Source organism: Heterocephalus glaber, unplaced genomic scaffold (genome assembly GCF_053883595.1).
Source record: "Heterocephalus glaber isolate CG9 unplaced genomic scaffold, H.glaber_assembly_v1.0 deba00001457, whole genome shotgun sequence".
Classification (NCBI taxonomy): domain Eukaryota; kingdom Metazoa; phylum Chordata; class Mammalia; order Rodentia; family Bathyergidae; genus Heterocephalus; species Heterocephalus glaber.
In genome coordinates, this window is record NW_028258305.1 from 15,254,533 (window position 1) to 15,273,431 (window position 18,899).

The following is an 18,899-nucleotide window of genomic DNA, read 5'->3' on the forward strand; positions in this document are numbered from 1 at the left end:
TGTTCATAAAATGTTTTCCTACACTGATGTCTTCAAGGGTTCTACCTAACCTCTGTTCCAACTGGTTCAGAGTTTCTATTTTAATATTTAGATCTTGAATCCATTTTGATTTTAGTTTAGTGCATGGTGAGAGATACAGGTCTAGTTTTAATCTTTGGCAAGTTGAAGCACAATTTTTCCAGCACCGTTTATTAAAGAGGCTGTCCTTCCTCCAGTGAGGATGTTTGGCTCCTTTGTCAAAGGTGAGATGGCTGAGTGTGTCTGGCATTGTTTCTGCATCTTCTAATCTGCTCCACTGGTCCTCAAGTCTGTTTCTTTGCCAGTACCATGCTGTTTTTATCACAGTAGCTTTGTAGTAGAGTTGCAGGTTGGGGATTGTGATACCCCCTGCCATGTCTTTGTTCCCTAGAATTGCTTTTGCTATTCTGCGTCACTGCTTGTTCCAAATGAATTTTTGGGTTGTTTTGTTTTTTGATTGTTTTCTCGAGGTCTATGAAGTATGCTGCTGGGATCTCAATTGGAATTGCATTAAATCTATATAGCAGTTTTGGAAGTATGGCCATTTTCACTATATTAATCCTTCCTACCCAGGAGCAGGGGATGTCTGTCCATCTTCAATCTCTCTTTTCAGAGTGCCATAGTTTTCAGAGAAGAGGTCTTTAATTTCTTTCGTTAGGATGATTCCTAGGTATTTCAGTTTTTTGGATGCTATTGTGAAAGGAATTATTTGCCCTATTTCTCTCAGTGAGTCTGTCATTGGTGTAGAGGAAAGCTATTGATTTTTGTGTGTTGACCTTGTGACCAGCTACTTGACTGAATTTGGTTATTGAGTCTAGAAGACTTTTGGTGGAGTTCTTGGGGTCTTCTATATAGAGTATCATGTCATCTGCAAATAATGACAATGTGACTTCTTCATTACCTATCTTTATTCCTTTTATTTCTTTCTCTTGTCTAATTGCCATGGCTAATGTTTCCAGAACTATATTGAACAAGAGTGGTGATAGTGGACATCCTTATCTTGTTCCTGATTTGAGTGTGAAAGATTTCAGTTTTTGAACATTTAATATGATATTGGCTGTTTGTTTTTCATAGATGGCTTCTATCAGTTTGAGGTAGAGACCATCTATTCCAATTTTTTGTAGGGTTTTTATCATACATGCATGTTGGATTTTGTCAAATGCTTTTTCTGTGTCTATGGAGATAATCATATGGTTTTTGTCCTTGGCTCTATTGATATAGTGTATTACATTGATTGATTTTCATATATTGAACCATCCCTGCATCCCTGGGATGAATCCCACTTGATCAGGATGTATGATCTTCTTGATGATCTTCTGCATTCTGTTTGCCATTATCTTATTAAGGATTTTAGCATCTATGTTCATTAGTGAGATTGGCCTATAGTTCTCTTTTTCAGTTGGGTCTTTCTCTGGTTTGGGGATCAAGGTGTTGCTTGCTTCCAGGAATGAATTTGGGAGTATTACTTCCCTTTCAATTTCATTGAAGAGTTTAAACAGTAGTGGCAGTAGTTCCTCTCTAAATGTCTTGTAGAATTCAGCAGTGAAGCCATCAGGGCCCAGGCTTTTCTTGCTTGATAAGTTTTTAATTACATTTTCAATTTCATTGGTTGATATTGGGTTGTTCAGAATTTTTAGGTCTTCTTCGTTCAACTTTGGTAATTCATATGTATCTAGGAATCTGTCCATTTCTTCTGTGTTGCATGGATTTGGGCCTTTTCTTTCCTTTTTCTGACAAGGTTGGCTAAAGGTTTGTCAATTTTGTTGATTCTTTCGAAGAACCAACTCTTGGCTTCATTGATTTTTTTTGTATTGTTCTCTTAGTCTCCATTGCATTGATTTCTCCTCTGATCTTTATAATTTCCTCCCTTGTATGAGCTTTGGGGTTGTCCTGTTCTTTTTCTAGAAGCTTGAGGTTCAGCATCAGGTTGTTTAATTGGGCTCGTTCTGTTTTCCTAATATGCATATTCACTGCTATTAATTTCCCTCATAAGACTGCTTTCATTGTGTCCCATAGATTCCGATATGTTGTATTGTCATTGTCATTTAATTGAAGGAACTGTCTGATTTCTTCTTTAATTTCCTCTGTGACCCATTGGTTATTCAGAAGTGTGTTGTTCAATTTCCACGTGTTTATGAAATTTTTTGAGTTTCTTTTGCTATGGATCTCCAATTTCATTGCACTATTGTCTGATAATATACAGAGGATAACTTCAGTTCCTTTGCACTTACGTAAACATTTTCTGTTTGTGAGTATGTGGTCTATTTTGGAGAATGACCCATGTGCATCTGAGAAGAATGTGTATTCTGATTTTGTGGGGTGGAAGACTCTGTAAACATCTGTTAAGTTCATTTGTTCAGGAGTTCGATTGAGTTCTAGTATTTCATTACTTATTTTTAGTCTAGTTGATCTATCTATTTGTGACAGTGGGGTGTTGAGGTCCCACATTACAATTGTATTAGTGCATATATGACTTTTCATGTCTGTTAGTATTTGTTTTATATAGTTGGGTGCACCAGTGTTTGGTGCATAGATATTTATGATTGCCGTCTCTTCCTCTTGGATTGTTCCCTTTACAAGGATGTAGTGTCCTTCTTCATCTCTCTTCATCAGTGTTGGTTTGAAATCTACTTGATCTGCAAAGAGGATAGCTACTCCTGCTTTTTTTCGGGTTCCTGTCACATGGAGTATTGTTTTCCACCCTTTAACTTTCAGTCTATGAGTTTCCTTTTGAATGAAGTGTGTTTCTTGTATGCAGCATATTGTTGGATTTTGCTTCTTGACCCATTCTGCCAGCCTATTTCTTTTGATTGGTGAATTGAGACCATTAATGTTGATGGTTATAACTGAAACATATTGACTTGTCATTGCTATGACTTTTCCTTTTTGTTGGGTTCTCCCCCTTTACATTTAATTTCTTGTCATGCCAGATGGGTTCATTTTGCTTTGCTTCCTGGGGTTGTGATCCTCAATGTCTGTTCCTAGGATATTGTGTAAAATTCTTTGGAGTGCTGGTTTGCTATTCACAAAGTTCCTAAGGTGCTCTTTGTCATGAAAGTATCTTATTTCTCCATCCATTTTGAAAGATAGTTTTGCAGGGTACATCCATCTGGGTTGGAGGCTGTTTTCTTTTAGGGCTTGGAATATGTCATTCCAAGATCTTCTTGCCTTGATGGTTTGTGTTGAGAAGTCTGCTGTGATTCTGATGGGCTTTCCTTTTGTATGCGATTCATTTCTCTTCTCTGACTGCTTGTAGAACTTTGTTCTTCTGTTGAGTTTCTGGAATCTTAACAATTATATGCCTATGTGTAGATTTCTTTTGATCAAGGCTATTTGGAGTCCTATATGCCTCACTTATCTGTATGTCAAGCTCTTTTCCCCTGCTTGGGCAGTTTTCTGCCATTAGAAATGTGAAGAGATTTTTTATGTCATCGTCACTCTCTCCTGTTTCTTCATTGAGCCCAATCAGTCTTATGTTATTCTTCTTTGCATCATCTAGCAGCTGCTGGACTGATTTCTCATGTTCCCTTATAATTTTGAAACAATTTTTCTTTTCCTGGTCACTAATTGCAATCTTATCTTCTATATCTGAAATTCTGTCCTCACATTGGCTCATTCTGCTGTGTAGACTTTCAGTGGAGTTTTTCATGTCCTGGAAATCTATTTGCATCTGTTTTATGGATTCCATTTGTTTCCTATGTTGGGATTCCATCATGTTCCTGAGCTCCTCTCTAGATTTATTAATCATGTCTTTCACTCGGGCACAATTTCTCCTGTTATGTGAGAAATTATTTCTGATTTCTTTTTTTCCAGGTCCCCTTTTGTTGCCAGTTCAGTGGGTCCAGGTGGTTATCAGAGTGTTGCATCTCATTTCCCTTTGGGGTTGCTGTAGGTGATCTGGAAGTCTGGTTATGAGACTTATTTACGTGTTTTCTCATTTCATCTGGGGGGTGGGGGTGCTGTTAGCGCCTGCACGGATTACCTCCTCTGAGGTGGGAGAGGTGGGACGGGGCCGGGGCAGTGCTCGGGATGGTGACCCAAAAACCCTTTCCTGTGGTCTGGGAGCAGCGGGAGGGATGGTGGCCTGGAACCCCCCCTTCGTCTGGGCCGGGAACAGTGGGACAAAAGGTGGCCCAAAGGCTCTTTCCTCTGGGCTGGGAGCAGCAGGAGGGATGGTGGCTGGGAAGCCCCTTCCTCTGGACCAGGAGCAGTGGGACGACAGCTCAGAAGCCCCTACCTCTGGGCCGGGAACAGCAGGACTCAGTACCTTGGTCTGGTGGTCTGGTGACCTCTACGTCTTTGTAGTGTGGAACCAAGTGGCTGCCTGTCTGCAGCGGAGTGATTCGGTGTCTTCCGGGGGACTTAGAACCTCAGTAGGGCGTGCACAGACCTTCCTGTGTGCAGCAGGCTGATTCGGCATGTTCTGTGTGGCTCAGGACCTCGGTAGGGTTTGGGCAGACCTGCCTGTCTGTAGAGGCCTGATTTGGCGTCTTCTGGGAGCGACTCAGGACCTTGGTAGGCCGTGCACAGACCTGCCTGTCTATAGCGGGCTGATACAGTGTGTTCTGTGCGATTCAGGACCTAGGTGGGGGATGGGCAGACCTGCCTGTCTGCAGAGGGCTGATTCGGCGTCTTCGCGTGACCCAGGACCTCGGTAGGGCGTGCACAGACCTGCCTGTCTGCTGCGGGCTCTAGGGAATGATTTTAACGCATTGTCTTCTGAGAACATACAAAAAAGTTTGAAGATAATTATTGCAAAAAGTCCTAATTTTCACCTTTAGCTATGAAAATGGGCAACAATCATCTTTAAAAGGTTACTTTAATATATCTTTCTTCAATATGCATTCTCTTTGTTTTTTTTATATAATATATGAGATACAACTTAACTGGTACAGATCAGTCATTAAATCCTAAATTCAACACTTGAGTTGCTTTATAACTTTTATAATAATGATTTGTTTTGTTTTGTTTTCTCGGGTGTTTTTGAGACAAGGTCTCACTATATGCCCGAACTTGCAGCAATCCTCCAGCCTCAGCCTCTGGAGTGTTGGGATTGCAGGCATACATCACCATGCCTGGCTTGTAATGAATTTTATGATGACGTTTGGTGTCAGGATATTAGTAAGCTGTTTTTGGAGTTTTGGAGCCAAAGAAATTCAGCCAAGTAGGAGCCTTCCTAACTTGATTTTTACTTTGCCCTGTACTTAGTATATGATTATTCCTACTTAAAAATTACTTACTTACATGAGATAGGGTTTCCCTGTGTTGTCCAGTCTGCTTCAAAGTCCTTGGGCTCAGATGATCCTCCTCCCTTAGCCTACTGAGTAGCTGGGACATGAGCATGCCACATGTCCAACTTCATTTTTTTTTGTTTTTAATTTTTTTGGTTTTTTGAGACAGGATCTTGCTCTGTAGCACAGGCTGGCCTCAAATTCACAGCAATCCTCCTGCCTCAGCTTCCCAAGTGCTGGGATCACAGGCATGCAACACCATGCCTGTCCTCCACCTTGTTTTCTAAAGTGTCTTTATAAATAATGAACTCTCATACCCTACCTAATGTATTTCAGGTAGTCAGCATACCACTTGCAATTAATTAATTACTACTTAGAAATTTACTTTTACTTTTGAATGCCTACTCAAAGACAGGTGAGTTCTTCACTGTACCCTTCTTGTTCTTTTCCCAGTGTCTCTGTTCATTCATCTCCTTTAACTCTTGTCAGATTTCTTAACAAGGCCTTCTAAAATCTGGTGATGAGAATAGAGGAACGATAAATTTGTCTAGAATTTGAATTTATCTTACGTTATTTTACATTTATCTCAGTAATGTAATGAAGCGATTTATCACTTGATTTTGTTTATGTTTATTTTAAGGAACTATGAAAATTTGGTAAATGCTTTGCTAGATGGTGTGGAGCAAAGAAATTTGTGAGTACAAAAAATTCTTTTTCTTCCTTAGCTAACCTACCCACCTTCCTTCCTTCCCTCCTTCCCTCTTACCAAACTCCCTCCCTCCTGTATGGTGTTGTGAATCAAACAGTGGGCCTCATACATGCTACGTAAGTCCTCTACCCCTGAGCTATATCACCAACCATACAAAAAATTATTTTATCCACCACACATTTGTCTTACATATGAAAGCTATGAATGACTATGTCTTAAAAGATTAAACTCTGATTTGTATGTTTAGAAGACTAAGAAGGAAAGGGAAGGAGATGTTTGGGGTTAATGAGAGCTGTGTGCTTAAGTTAGACCTGTGTTAATTCTTGAGAAGCATAAAATTATGTTTCAAATACTTTTCTTTTTTTTAAAGAAGTAGCTTTATGATGAATAATGTGATATGTGACTTTTTCCCCCACCTCCTTTAAGGCCCTGGAAATTTGAACATATAGGAATTGGGCTTCTGTCTCTACTCTTGAGAGATGACCGAGTGTTGCCTCTTCGTGCCATACAGTTTTTTGTGGAGAATCTCAACCATGATGCAATTGTAGTTCGAAAGGTAGATACTTTATTTTAGCTACGGGATTTGAGAATGTTTACCTCACTTAGTCTTTAATTTCTTTACAAACTATGCATACCATAATAAATATGTTGAAAATATATATATGAGGGCTGTTCAGGCACTGCACATTTCAACACTGGAAATATAACAAGAAATTTTTTCTTTAAGAAATTTTTTCTTTTTGAGACAGAGTCTCACTGTCTAGTTCCTATTGGCCTTGGACTGTGTAGCCCAGGCTGGCCTCAAACTCACAGCAATCCTGCCTCAACCTCCCAAGTGCTGGGATTACACCATGCACCACCATGGCGGGCAACAAAGAGTATGTTATAGACTAATGACAGAAATTGACTTCAAAAATGTAGATTATTAGGCTCACAGTGTTTCAAGAGGGAAAAACATCTGGAGGTACAACTTTTAGGTTTTACTGTCAAAGTATTACCACTGAGGTATAGGATAGGTGCTAGCCTAGTCTATTACATTGAAGAAAAACCCTTGAAAAGACCTCTAAGCTGAGATGTGAAGAATGAGCAGGTATTGATTTGCTAAAAAAAGGGTCAAAGTTCTTCAGGTAGAGACTGCCATGCTAACGTTCATTCAGCGTACTAAATCTTTAATACTCCGATGGCTGTCCACCAGCTGTCAGGGGTGCTGTGAAGCTTGCGAGATGTGTGTGGTTTAATCCATCTTCTTCTTTGGTTAAAGTATTCGACTACTTAAGAGATTTTTAACTTTTTAAATCCCTTGTACTAGGGATTGAACACATAGCCTTTGCATTGACCTACATCCTCCCAGTCCCTATGTGCCTTACCAAGTTGCTCAGGTTAGGCTTGAATTTGTGAAATGCCTCATTCTCCTAGAGTGCTGGGATCATAGGCGTGTGCCACCACACTTGGCTGATTTTTTTTTTTTTGGTACGGGAGATCGAACTCGGGACCTTGTGCTTTCAAGGCAGGTGGCAGAACCACTGAGCTAAATCCCTGGCCCCTTGGCTGATTTTTTTCTTTAACTTTTGACACATGTACCTTGCTTTTTTCCAGATGGCTATCTCAGCTGTTGCTGGTATTCTCAAACAGCTAAAAAGAACACACAAAAAGCTGACCATTGACCCTTATGAAATCAGTAAGTATTACAAAAAGTAGTTACTAGTGCTTTTCAGGAAAACTTAGAAAATTTCCTTAAAAGGTATGAATTACTGTTCTTGACCTCAATTTTTTTTATGGGTGTAAATACAAAATGTAAAAAATAATGTTATGAAGGAAATAGTTGGCTTATTAAAAACTAGGGATTAAAAATTCACAAAAAAAAATACTGAATCTTTAGGAGTTTGAACCCAGGACCTGTGCATGCTAGGCAAGTGCTCTAACCAGTGAGCTTTCCTCCAACCAACCCTATGTGATATTTTTTGAGAATTTTAATAGCTTATTTCCCGTTATTTCTTATACTAGTTCTGTTGGTTGAAAGTTGAGAATTATTGTTGAATGAGTGTTTTTAATCAAATGTGGTTGTCTTTTCCTTACATAGGTGGATATCCTAAACCCACCCAAATTCTTGCTGGTGATAGGCCTGATAATCATTGGCTGCATTATGATAGCAAAAGTATACCAAGAACTAAAAAAGAATGGGAGTTAAGTTGCTTTGTTGAAAAAACTCACTGGGGGTACTACACCTGGCCAAAGTAAGTTATAAATTACTGTGCACCTTATTAAATGGTCCTTGATGTTTTGTCGTGTTTGGATTTCTGAGGAAGTTCGGAGGTGCTTGAAGGGTTTTTTCCTGCCCTCTTTCTGCTTCCTCTCTTTCTTTTGCTCCTGCCAATGCTGTGCCTCATTCCTGCCTCTTGTAAAATCTTTAGCCTTTCTTAACACTGTTATATGGCTAAGGAGGTTGTTAATAGCTGTTCTAAATTATATTCTTATCTGTTAATGATACAAATGCCTAAACCAACCCAGAGAAATACTTATGTCTCTTTGCTGACTGCAATAATCTGTCATCAGGACACAGTAATCTGATATATTTTTGAGGCTGAGAATATTATACATCTCCAAACTTAGCATCTAGAGTTTATTAAACATGCATTGTAATGCTTTCTATCCATGATGCTCTAACTTTTTTCTGTGCATATTACAAATATAAACTCTTACTATGTAGGAATATGGTTGTTTATGCTGGTGTGGAAGAGCAGCCTAAGCTTGGCAGAAGCAGGGAGGATATGACAGAGGTAAGCATTTATTTCACCATGGTTTCAAATGCCTCTTATGTTTGGCCACTGATTTATTTCAGTCTTAGTCCAGATCTTTTTTTGAACTTGACCAATTCAGTGTAGTACAGAATAAATACAGTTGAATGTTTACTACTCACCTAACACCTACTAGTTCCAGTTGACGGCAGTCTCAGTATATCTAAGGTTACTTTCAGGTTACTACTCCACTTAGCCCTCCTTGGTTATTGCATGATACAGTTAGCTGTTAGTTTCTTGTATCAGTTCTATACAAACCTCTCGAAAGAAAAGATGATTTATTTTTAGATTTTGTTTTTGCTTGTAAATGATATGATACTTGGTAAATAGGTGTTTATAGATTTAAGTCCAAACTTCTTTGTCTTCATTGAACTTATTGCTTTATCACTGCAAAAAGATGAGGACTTTTATGTAGATTTTATCTATCTATCTATTTATTTATACTGGGGATCGAACTCAGGACCCACCTTGGGCTTGCAAGGCAGGCGTGATGCCACTGAGCTAAATCTCTGGCCCTATATATAGATTTTAAGTTAATGGTTGTGTAACTTTCTTGATTCTGAACAGTTTGCCTTTTAACTTTAGATATTACAGAAATACGAAAATGGCTTGAGTTGGGTTTATAGTCGGGGAATTTTTATATATTGCATAAGTAGTTTGAAAGCAATAAACCATTTCCCAACCAGAATATCTGTTGGTATTAATTTACAGTATGAGAAATTGGATTCACACTTGAAGGATGTGAAGGAAAAAGTCTTAGCTATTTTTATGTACTTAACATTTTGGGGGAGATATATTATTTTGGGTCTATAAAGCATTGTTTTTTGAGAACTAAAAATTCTTTAGAAGAAAATGACAGCTGCTGTTGAATCAAAATCTTACTTTAACCTTTATAGTTATGTTCTTAAATAGATTTTTAAACCCTGAATATTCTTTTTTTTTAACTTTATAGGCAGAACAGATTATATTTGATCATTTTTCTGATCCTAAATTTGTTGAACAGTTAATTACTTTTCTATCTTTAGAAGACAGAAAAGGAAAAGATAAATTTAATCCCCGACGTTTTTGCCTCTTTAAGGTAACTATATTATTTATATACTGTCTTCATAAAGTTTAGTGATTCTTTAGTTTGTAAGTCGTAAGTTTGTTTTAAATATGTGATTGGAGTTTGACTTTAACCGTCTGTTTTCATTGAAAATGACATTGAAATTTGTATCAGTCACTGATCTTGGCTTAAGGTCATGACTTTAAAAAGGCAAGCTTAGTTTATGTTTAATGTTTATCTTTAATGTCGTTAGCACTAGAAGCAAAAAAAATACATGTTGTGCTTGCCTTTTTGACATTTTTAAGTTGAAAAGATTATTAAAGTCTACTTAGTTACATTTTCATATGATAAATAAAATGGCAGTATTCTTACCTTTTGAACTTGAATAGTTAAACTACTTAAGTGCTAAAGGGAGGATCACTCGGAATCCTTAAGTACCATAATGTCAAATAATTGCAAGCATATTATAATTGAAATGATACTCAGTTGAATAATGAATTTCTTCGTTTTTATAGGGACTATTTAGAAATTTTGATGATTCCTTTCTGCCAGTTCTGAAGCCTCATTTAGAACAATTGGTTGCAGATTCTCATGAAAGCACCCAGCGATGTGTTGCAGAAATTATAGCTGGCTTAATCAGAGGTTCAAAGCATTGGACATTTGAAAAGGTGATATAGCACATTCTTTGTTAAAGATACATTGTCTATTTAATTAGCAATTCCCATATCCTTTGTTATTGATATTTAAAATATGAAATGGGGGCGGGGAGACCCGCTTGCGGGAGCAGGCTTGGGGACCCGGCGCGGCGCGGGCCAGGCCGGGCCATGGACGCGCGCGCGTGCTTCTGCCGGTGAGGGGACCCGCGATCAGAGCAGTCCGCGCGCCGCGTGGTCTCCCGGCCCCGAGCCCGCCATGGGCCAGACCTCGGTGTCCACGCCGTCCCCACAGCCCTCCAGCATTGATGGACTGGACAGAGCTTCTATAGCAGACTCAGATGGCCCTCCAGCAGGCTCCCAGACTCCACCCTTCAAGAGAAAGGGGAAACTATCCACCATCGGTAAGATTTTCAAGCCTTGGAAATGGAGGAAAAAGAAGACCAGTGACAAATTTCGAGAAACCTCAGCAGTATTAGGAAGATATCCACCAGGCAAAGTAGAGAGGAGTTGGTGAGAAGAGGCGTGATTAAGGAACTGCCTGATCAAGACGGAGATGTAACAGTTAACTTTGAAAATTCAAACAGGTGCATGATACCCATTGGAGAGGAATCTACCCGAGAGGAGAATGTAGGGAAGTCTGAAGAAGGTAATGGCTCTGTATCAGAGAAAACACCACCTCGGGAGGAAAAGGCAGAAGATAAAGAATTTAAAAGCTTGAGCAAAAACTAGAAAGGTCCCCCTGTAACATGTCATAAAGGGGAAAGATGAGACTCAAAGGGCTTTCAGTATGGAAAAGAAATTAAGATGCTAACTGCCACAAACCACTTTGCTCTCCCGTGGACAATATCACTGGGCTGGGTCTCCATGCAAGGTAATGCACTAGAGGCTAACATTACAAAGACATAGTAGTATTTAAGGATAAGCTTCCCTTCTATGCAAAAAGACCGGCAAGTCAATGTATGTTTTATATTTTATGTTAAAATTTAATGTTCTATCTGTGTGTCAGTTAGCATCATTCTCAATCCTAATGGACTTTGGTGATAACTTGCCTCTGGTTCACATCAAGTAGGTTAGGAGGATACTACTGTAATATAAACTCTGAGCAGCTTAGTGGAGGTGAGAAGATGCATAAACAGGCAGAAGTACAACGTGGCCCCTGTTGAGTGTTGAAAGAGTGTCTCATGCACTAAGGCTGAATAAGGATGGAAGGGAAAGAGGTCAATCTGGAATACAGGGACTGGGGAGGGTTTCATGGCTGCAGAACTTTACAAGTTTTATTGATTAGCTTCTGTAACTTAAACCATTAGTATGGCAAATACCATTAGTATGTAGTTTGATTAGCAGATGAGTTAGAAAAAGGGAAGTCCTCAATTCACACTCACTAGGATAACAAACAAAAAAAGTGACAATAAAATATGATACTTGCCAATGTTAAACCCTTTGATCATTTAAACATGGGAAGATGTATCCAATAAAGGCTAAGTCTGGTCCTAAAATAATAAAATAAAATAAATAAATAAATATGAAATGCCTAGTTCCATAAACAGCAGTATGTGTATACTGCTTTTGAGTACATGCCACAAACTTGTGGTTGTTAGGCAACATTTGATATCTTTAAATTTTTGAATTATTTGCCAGTATTGTGGGATGGGAAGTCAAGATATATTATGTTCACGAAGAACAACAGGAATGGACAGGAGAAGAGGAATAATTATTTTAGTTTCTCCTAAAAGGAGGAAGATTCTGGAATACTGTCCCAGGTCATTCCACCACATCCATTGACTGGTGCTATGTGAAGCCTTTCTCAGCCTCCTTGATCATATATATCCTACTTTTCTAGTCTTGTAGGCAGTTTGAGTTGGAACTCCCTCTTTAGAATGTCATTGTATTTAAGATTTGGTTTCAGACTTGTGCCCCGATGTTAGCAAAAGGCACTAGATTGAAAATAACCAGGTCAAATGTCAGGAATGGCCAATGGTAGGTAGCCTGCTATTTTCTTAAAGAGAAGAGACAAGTACAGATTTTGGCCAATTTTTAGGAGGCCTCTGCACACTTACACTTAAAAGAAACAATTTCAGGCTGGGCGTGGTGGCAAGTGCTGTAATCCCAGCACTTAGGAGACTGAGGCAGGAGGATTGCCATGAGTTGGAGGCCAGCCGGAACTACATAGTGAGAGTCTCTAGGGCCGGGGATCTAGCTCAGTGGTTTTGCCGCCTGCCTCGAAAGCGGAAGGACCCGAGTTTGATCCCCGGTACCAAAAAAAAAAAGAGAGAGAGTCTCTCAAAAAAAAAAAAAGAAAAAAAAATTTCTTTTTTGGGGGTACCTGGGATCAAACTCGGGACCTTGCACTTGCAAGGCAGGCAGCAGAACCACTGAGCTAAATCTCCAGCCCCCCACCCCCCCCAAATTTTCTTTTTTCTTTTTTTTTTTTGGTACTGGGGATCGAACTTGGGTCCTTGTGCTTGCGAGGCAGGCGGCGGAACCACTGAGCTAAATCCCTGGGCCCTCCCAATTTTTTTTTTTAAAAACATATCATGTAGGGCTGGGGATTTAGCTCAGTGGTTCCACCGCCTGCCTCAAAAGCAGAAGGACCTGAGTTCAATCCCCGGTACCAAAAAAAAGAAAAACATATCATTCATATCTTTGTTATCCTGTGATTACTATAGTCAATTTTTTTTTTTTTGGTATCAGGGATCGAACTCAGGACCTTGCACAGGCAACAGAACCACTGAGCTAAATCCCGGCCCACTATTGTCGATTTTGAGTTACCTGTTTTCCAAAACACTTACTGATTTTTTAAAATTCGTGCTTGGTGCTTTCAGTAGAAATTTTATCCCAGGCAATCCTTTCCTGTTTGTTCTTTTTTTTTCCTTTCTAGAAGATTAAATACATTTATTAGACAATGAAACATTTGTTCAAGCTAAGTCAATAGCTGGTTAGCCAAAGATAATCCGTGCAAAACAAATCAATATCAAAAAAAATCCAGGATGTTGCAGACAATTAGAATAAATTAAAATATGCCATTTTCAAATTTAAAATGTAGTAGGACAACACATGGTTCAACAGGAATATTGTTGAAGGATGAAACCAGGTAGTGCTGGCCAGGCGACTGGGTCATAAAGCACACAGAAAGACCCGGAAAGGTCCAAGTGAAGAGGTGCCAGCAGAGGGCTCCCCTGGCCTGAGAATGCTTCTTTCTACCCACAGAACCCAAATACCATACACAGGTATTTGACATGACTGCCTTTGTGTAATTAACAGATCTTTTGTGAAAATCCAAGGGAGATAGGTAAAAATTAACAAAGCAGAAGTATGGAAGCAGAAGCAATCTTGACACATTAAGAAGACATCATCTAGGGCCCGGGATTTTGCTCAGTGGTGCCACCGCCTGCCTCGCAAGCGTAAGGTCCTGAGTTCAATCCCTGGTGCCAATAAAAAGAAAGAAAAAAGAAAAAGAAGACATCTAAGTATGGTGCATTCTAGAAGAAAGCTTGCTGGGAGATCAGGGAAACCATCCATACAGGACAAGCTTATGAAAGCCCATGAGGCTGATAATGAAGAGCAAAGCCTGAGTCATTTGCAAGAACTCATTACTGGAGGAAATACTAGGGAAATTGTGAAAAAAACAGTCCTTATCCAAAAGTTTTAATAATATGGGGCTGAACTACAGAATACAGAATATGCTGGAAAAATTTGGAGCCAACAAAAAGAAGGTTCTCCCTGCCAAGAGAAAAGGACTGAAATGTATACCAAGGCTTCTTGTAAAACCAAGAATCATAAAACTAAATCTGTTTGGAAAACATGGGGCAAAAGGCAGGAACTGAAATAGATTCACAGCACTTCCTCACATTTTTCCATAGTGGAATATAAAATACTGAGGAAGAAGTGGAAAAACTGTTTGTTCTTTTTTAACTAATGTCCGCCGACCTGCAACATGGGTGTCACTTGGGAGCTTGTTAGAGAAGAAAGATTTCAGGTCCCCCCGAAATTAATTGGAATCCCATTTTGTCAAGATCTAAAGGTGATTTTTATGCTCATTAACCTCTGAGAAGCATGCACACAAATATTCGTAGTCTCTGTTCAGTGAAACAGTTTTTAAAAGGCTATTTGTAATCTAAGTTTTGGAATTTGGATTATACCTCAGGCTAATTTTTGTATTAAAATGTCATTGCCTTCTATTGTAAAATTTAATCAAATGACTTTGATAAGCATATAAAACTTAAAATTGAGGGATTTGTTTTAGCCCACTGTACTGTAGAACTGCACAGTAGTAGGGAAGATTTTATAAGGAACCATACAAAGGTTTTTCCTCTTTTCACAATCATTTTGGGAGAAGAAAATTGACCTATACCTAGTGTGTAATGACAACATAGTGATATACTTTCTTGGATTTCAGTATTATGTACTAGTTTAGTTTGTGTGTAAATATGTATATTTCCAGGAAAAGAGATATTTTAGGAAAAATGTTCTGAGTATCATTGACTTTTACCCATGTGCTTCATTTTGAGTAGGTGGAGAAACTTTGGGAGCTTCTGTGCCCTCTGCTTAGAACAGCCTTGTCCAACATAACAGTGGAAACTTACAATGACTGGGGAACGTGTATAGCCACATCTTGTGTAAGTTCTCCTGCTTTCTTCTGTGTCTCACTTCTCTGTTCAAATTGTTTGATACCTTGTCTCAGAATGTAAGGAACCTCACCTTGAAATTTTGTTCTTATCTTTGTCATCGTATATCTGAGGACAATACTTTTTAGCCCTTCAAATAAGCCTTCAGGATAATTCTTTTTTTTGGTACCAAGGATCGAACTCAGGGATCGAACTCGGGTCCTTGCACTTGCGCAGCAGGCGGCGAAACCACTGAGCTAAATCTCCAGCCCCCTTCAGGATAATTCTTAAGTGATTTTTATGTCTTCTTTGCTGTAGCAATAGTTTTTTTTTTTTTTTTCAGTATTGGGGATCAAACTCAGGACCTTGTGCTTGCATGGCAGGTGCAGGCAGTGCCACTGAGCTAAATCCCTGGCCCAATAGATTTTTTAATTGATAAGTCAAATCATGTAGTTGAAAATGTAGTTTACACAGAGTAGAAGCTACACAGTATGAAGTTTATAGGTATTATTTACAACACCAAATATGTCTATAGCTCATATACTTCAATTTAAGGATAACCCATTTATCTAACAGTTTTCTCACTGTTAATGGGAGCTATTATAATTACATTTGGATTTGACTCACAAATTTTAGGGGGTTTTTTTTTCCTGTATACTGAATAGATTTTTAATATTTCTAAATTTATTTCAGTTTTATTTATAGAATTGTAAGCCCTCTAATTATTACTTTATATCCGACACAGGAAAGCAGAGATCCTCGGAAACTTCATTGGCTTTTTGAGCTGCTATTAGAATCACCATTGAGTGGCGAAGGAGGATCCTTTGTAGATGCATGGTAAAAACCCGTGAGATTAACACAAAATATTAACTTTACAGAAGCTTAAATTAATATGAGGTATAAATGGAAATTAATAAATCTGTACATTTATATACTAATTACTTCCTGGAAAACACTGTGATCCATTTCAGTGTACTGTATAATACTTAGCTATTTCTCAATTGGGAACAAGTAGGAGAAATGAAGGCCATGTGAGCAATTCCTGTGTAAGCTACATCCTGCTTTCTCTGCTATCACTTCCTTTATTAGGATTGCTTATGTACCTTGACAGTATTTGCTTCTTTATTCCATCTCATTTTTCATTCTTTGCTGTAAAGAAAGAAGAGGGGACTGAGCATACTTCCCTAATGTGCTCAAATTCAGTCCCCAGCACCACAAAAAGAAAAAATTGTAAGGAAGAAAATAATCATTTTAAGGAAAACTTCACTGGTTGGGAACTTATGGAGCTAGAGAAGTAGTGGGCAAAGAAAGAAATCTGGTTAATACTGTTAAGACCAAGAATAGGTACTTTGTTAATTAGTGAGAAAACTTGAATTCTGATTCTTAAAGATTAACTCAATAATAATTCTTAATTCTATGTGGTTTTTTTCCCCCAACTGTGTAGTGGAGAATAAATGTATATGTAGAAAAAATGATGTAGGAAAAAAGTCTCCATAAAAATGCTTTTATGAGAAAATGGAAAAAATTTCAGATGCAATGCAGGCATTGTTTTATATCAGTATATAAAGACAGGAAGGGGCTTGAACATAATGCTTCTGTCCTTTAATTTTAGTCGACTTTATGTACTACAAGGTGGACTTGCCCAACAAGAATGGAGAGTGCCTGAGCTGTTGCACAGACTACTGAAGTACTTGGAACCCAAACTCACCCAGGTTTACAAAAATGTCAGGGAAAGAATAGGGAGGTAGGTACTGTTTGCTCTGTGGTATGTTTTACCTCTTAAGTTCTTTTTATTAATATCTCACGGTAAATCCTGTTGCCAATTAGTGTCATTGTGTCCTCTTTCTCAAATTTTGTTTACCATTGTAAGAAATAAGACTGGCAACCCTGAATGTAAACCAAAAAAGAATTGTGTTCAGAAGTCAGAATTGAGCAATCACCACACCCCAGGTTGAGTAGCTCAGAATTAGAGAGCTACTTTTATGTACAGGGAAATTTGAGAACTGTCCAGGAATTGACTTGGAAAAATTTACTTTGCTTGTGTTATAACTTTTAAACCTTGGGCCGGGGATTTAGCTCAGTGGTTTTGCCACCTGCTGCGCAAGCGCAAAGACCCAAGTTCAATCCCCGGTACCAACAAAAAACAAAAAAAACTTTTAAACCTCACTTTTAATGATAACATGGAACCTTTTCTTAATGTTTTGATCTTTTTTTAACAGTGTGCTCACCTACATATTCATGATAGATGTTTCTTTGCCAAATACTGCACCAACAACATCCCCTTGTATCCCTGAGTTTACTGCTCGTATCCTAGAGAAATTAAAACCTCTCATGGATGTGGATGAAGAAATTCAGAACCATGTTATGGAGGAAAATGGGATTGGTGAAGAAGATGAACGAACTCAGGGCATTAAACTCTTAAAAACCAGTGAGTGGCTAAAATTATCTGAAAACAGTTATTTTTATTCTCCCCTAAAATTTTTCCCCCAGTCTTTTTTTATGGTGATAAAATATACATCATGCAAAATTTACCATTTCAACCATTTTAAGTGTTTAATTCATGGACATTAAGTACATTCACACTATTGTACAGTCATAACCACCATCTGTCTCCAGAATTCTCTTCATTGTGCAAAACTGGAACTCTTCCCATTAAATAACTTCTCGTTCTGTCCTTATCCTAGCCCTAAACAGCCACCATTCTACTTTGTCTCTATGAGTTTGCCTGTTCCACATAGCTAGTATCTGTTAAACCATACCACATTGCTCCTTTTATGTCTAGTATGTTTCACTTTGCATAGTATTTCATGGTTGATCTAGTTTGTTGCATGAATAAGAAATTCATGCCTACTATGTTTTCTTTATCCATTTATCTGTTAATGGACGTTTGGGTTGTTTGCACCTTGTGACTGTTACAAATAATGCCACTGTAAACATTGATATGTAAGTACCAGTTTGATTCACTGCTTTTATATTTTTTGAGTGTATACCTAAAAGTGGGATTGGCTGGACCATATAGTATCTGTGTTTCACATTTTGAAGTGCTACCAAACTTCTCTACAGCAGGCACACCATTTTACATTCCAATTATCAAATATACAAGGGCTTGAGTTTCTCTACATCTTTGCAAACACTTACTGTTTTCTGTTTTGTTATTTTTTTCCCCCCGATTATATCGATCCTAATATGTATAAAGAGCCATCTTGGTGAGATTTTGATTTGTATCTGTCCATTCATAAGTGATAGTGAACATTTTTGCATACATTTTGGCCATTTGTATATTTTCTTTAGATTTCAAGTCCTTTGCTCAATTTTGAATTAAGTTGTGTTGTTGCTGTGGACTTGTAGTTTTTTGTATATTCTGGGTATCAGTACTTAGCAGGTAGATGGTTTATAAATGTTTTCTATTATGTGGGTTTTCTTTTTGCTCTCTCATCAGTTTTCTTTGATGACTGGAAGTTCAGTTTTGATGAACTTAAATTTATTTATTTATTCATTTATTTCTCCTTAAAAATGATTGCCAGATGGAATGTCAGGAAATTTTCCTTTTAAGTTTTTTTCAAAGATATTTTTATAGTTTTGGCTCTTACATTTAGGTCCATAGTCCACTCTGAGTTAATTTTGTATAAGTGTAAACTTCTTTTACATATGGACATCCAGTTTTCCCAGTACCATTTGTACTTTTTCCATTGAATAGTCTTGGTGCAGTTTTTAAAAATTGGTTGGCTCTCATGTTGAGAGGGTTTATTTATGAATTTTCTGTTCTAGTCCATTGGTTTATAGGCCGGTCCTTAATGCCAGTGTCCTACTGTTGGTTACTGTAACTTTCAGTAAGCTGTAA

The 18,899-nt window shown here is 38.2% G+C and overlaps 1 protein-coding gene across 3 annotated transcripts in view; it reads left to right on the plus strand.

Moving 5' to 3' along the window:
• Psme4 (proteasome activator subunit 4) overlaps window positions 1-18,899 on the plus strand; it is a 100,838-nt gene that overhangs the window by 65,631 nt on the left and 16,308 nt on the right. For all 3 annotated transcript variants that reach the window (XM_004867295.4, XM_013066450.3, XM_087216389.1), the window contains 11 exons: window positions 5,890-5,943; window positions 6,385-6,514; window positions 7,555-7,636; window positions 8,039-8,192; window positions 8,666-8,735; window positions 9,706-9,831; window positions 10,314-10,466; window positions 14,966-15,070; window positions 15,804-15,895; window positions 16,671-16,802; window positions 17,278-17,486. In XM_004867295.4, the coding sequence (XP_004867352.1) occupies window positions 5,890-5,943; window positions 6,385-6,514; window positions 7,555-7,636; window positions 8,039-8,192; window positions 8,666-8,735; window positions 9,706-9,831; window positions 10,314-10,466; window positions 14,966-15,070; window positions 15,804-15,895; window positions 16,671-16,802; window positions 17,278-17,486 (1,307 nt within the window). The remainder of the gene's footprint in view (window positions 1-5,889; window positions 5,944-6,384; window positions 6,515-7,554; window positions 7,637-8,038; window positions 8,193-8,665; window positions 8,736-9,705; window positions 9,832-10,313; window positions 10,467-14,965; window positions 15,071-15,803; window positions 15,896-16,670; window positions 16,803-17,277; window positions 17,487-18,899) is intronic.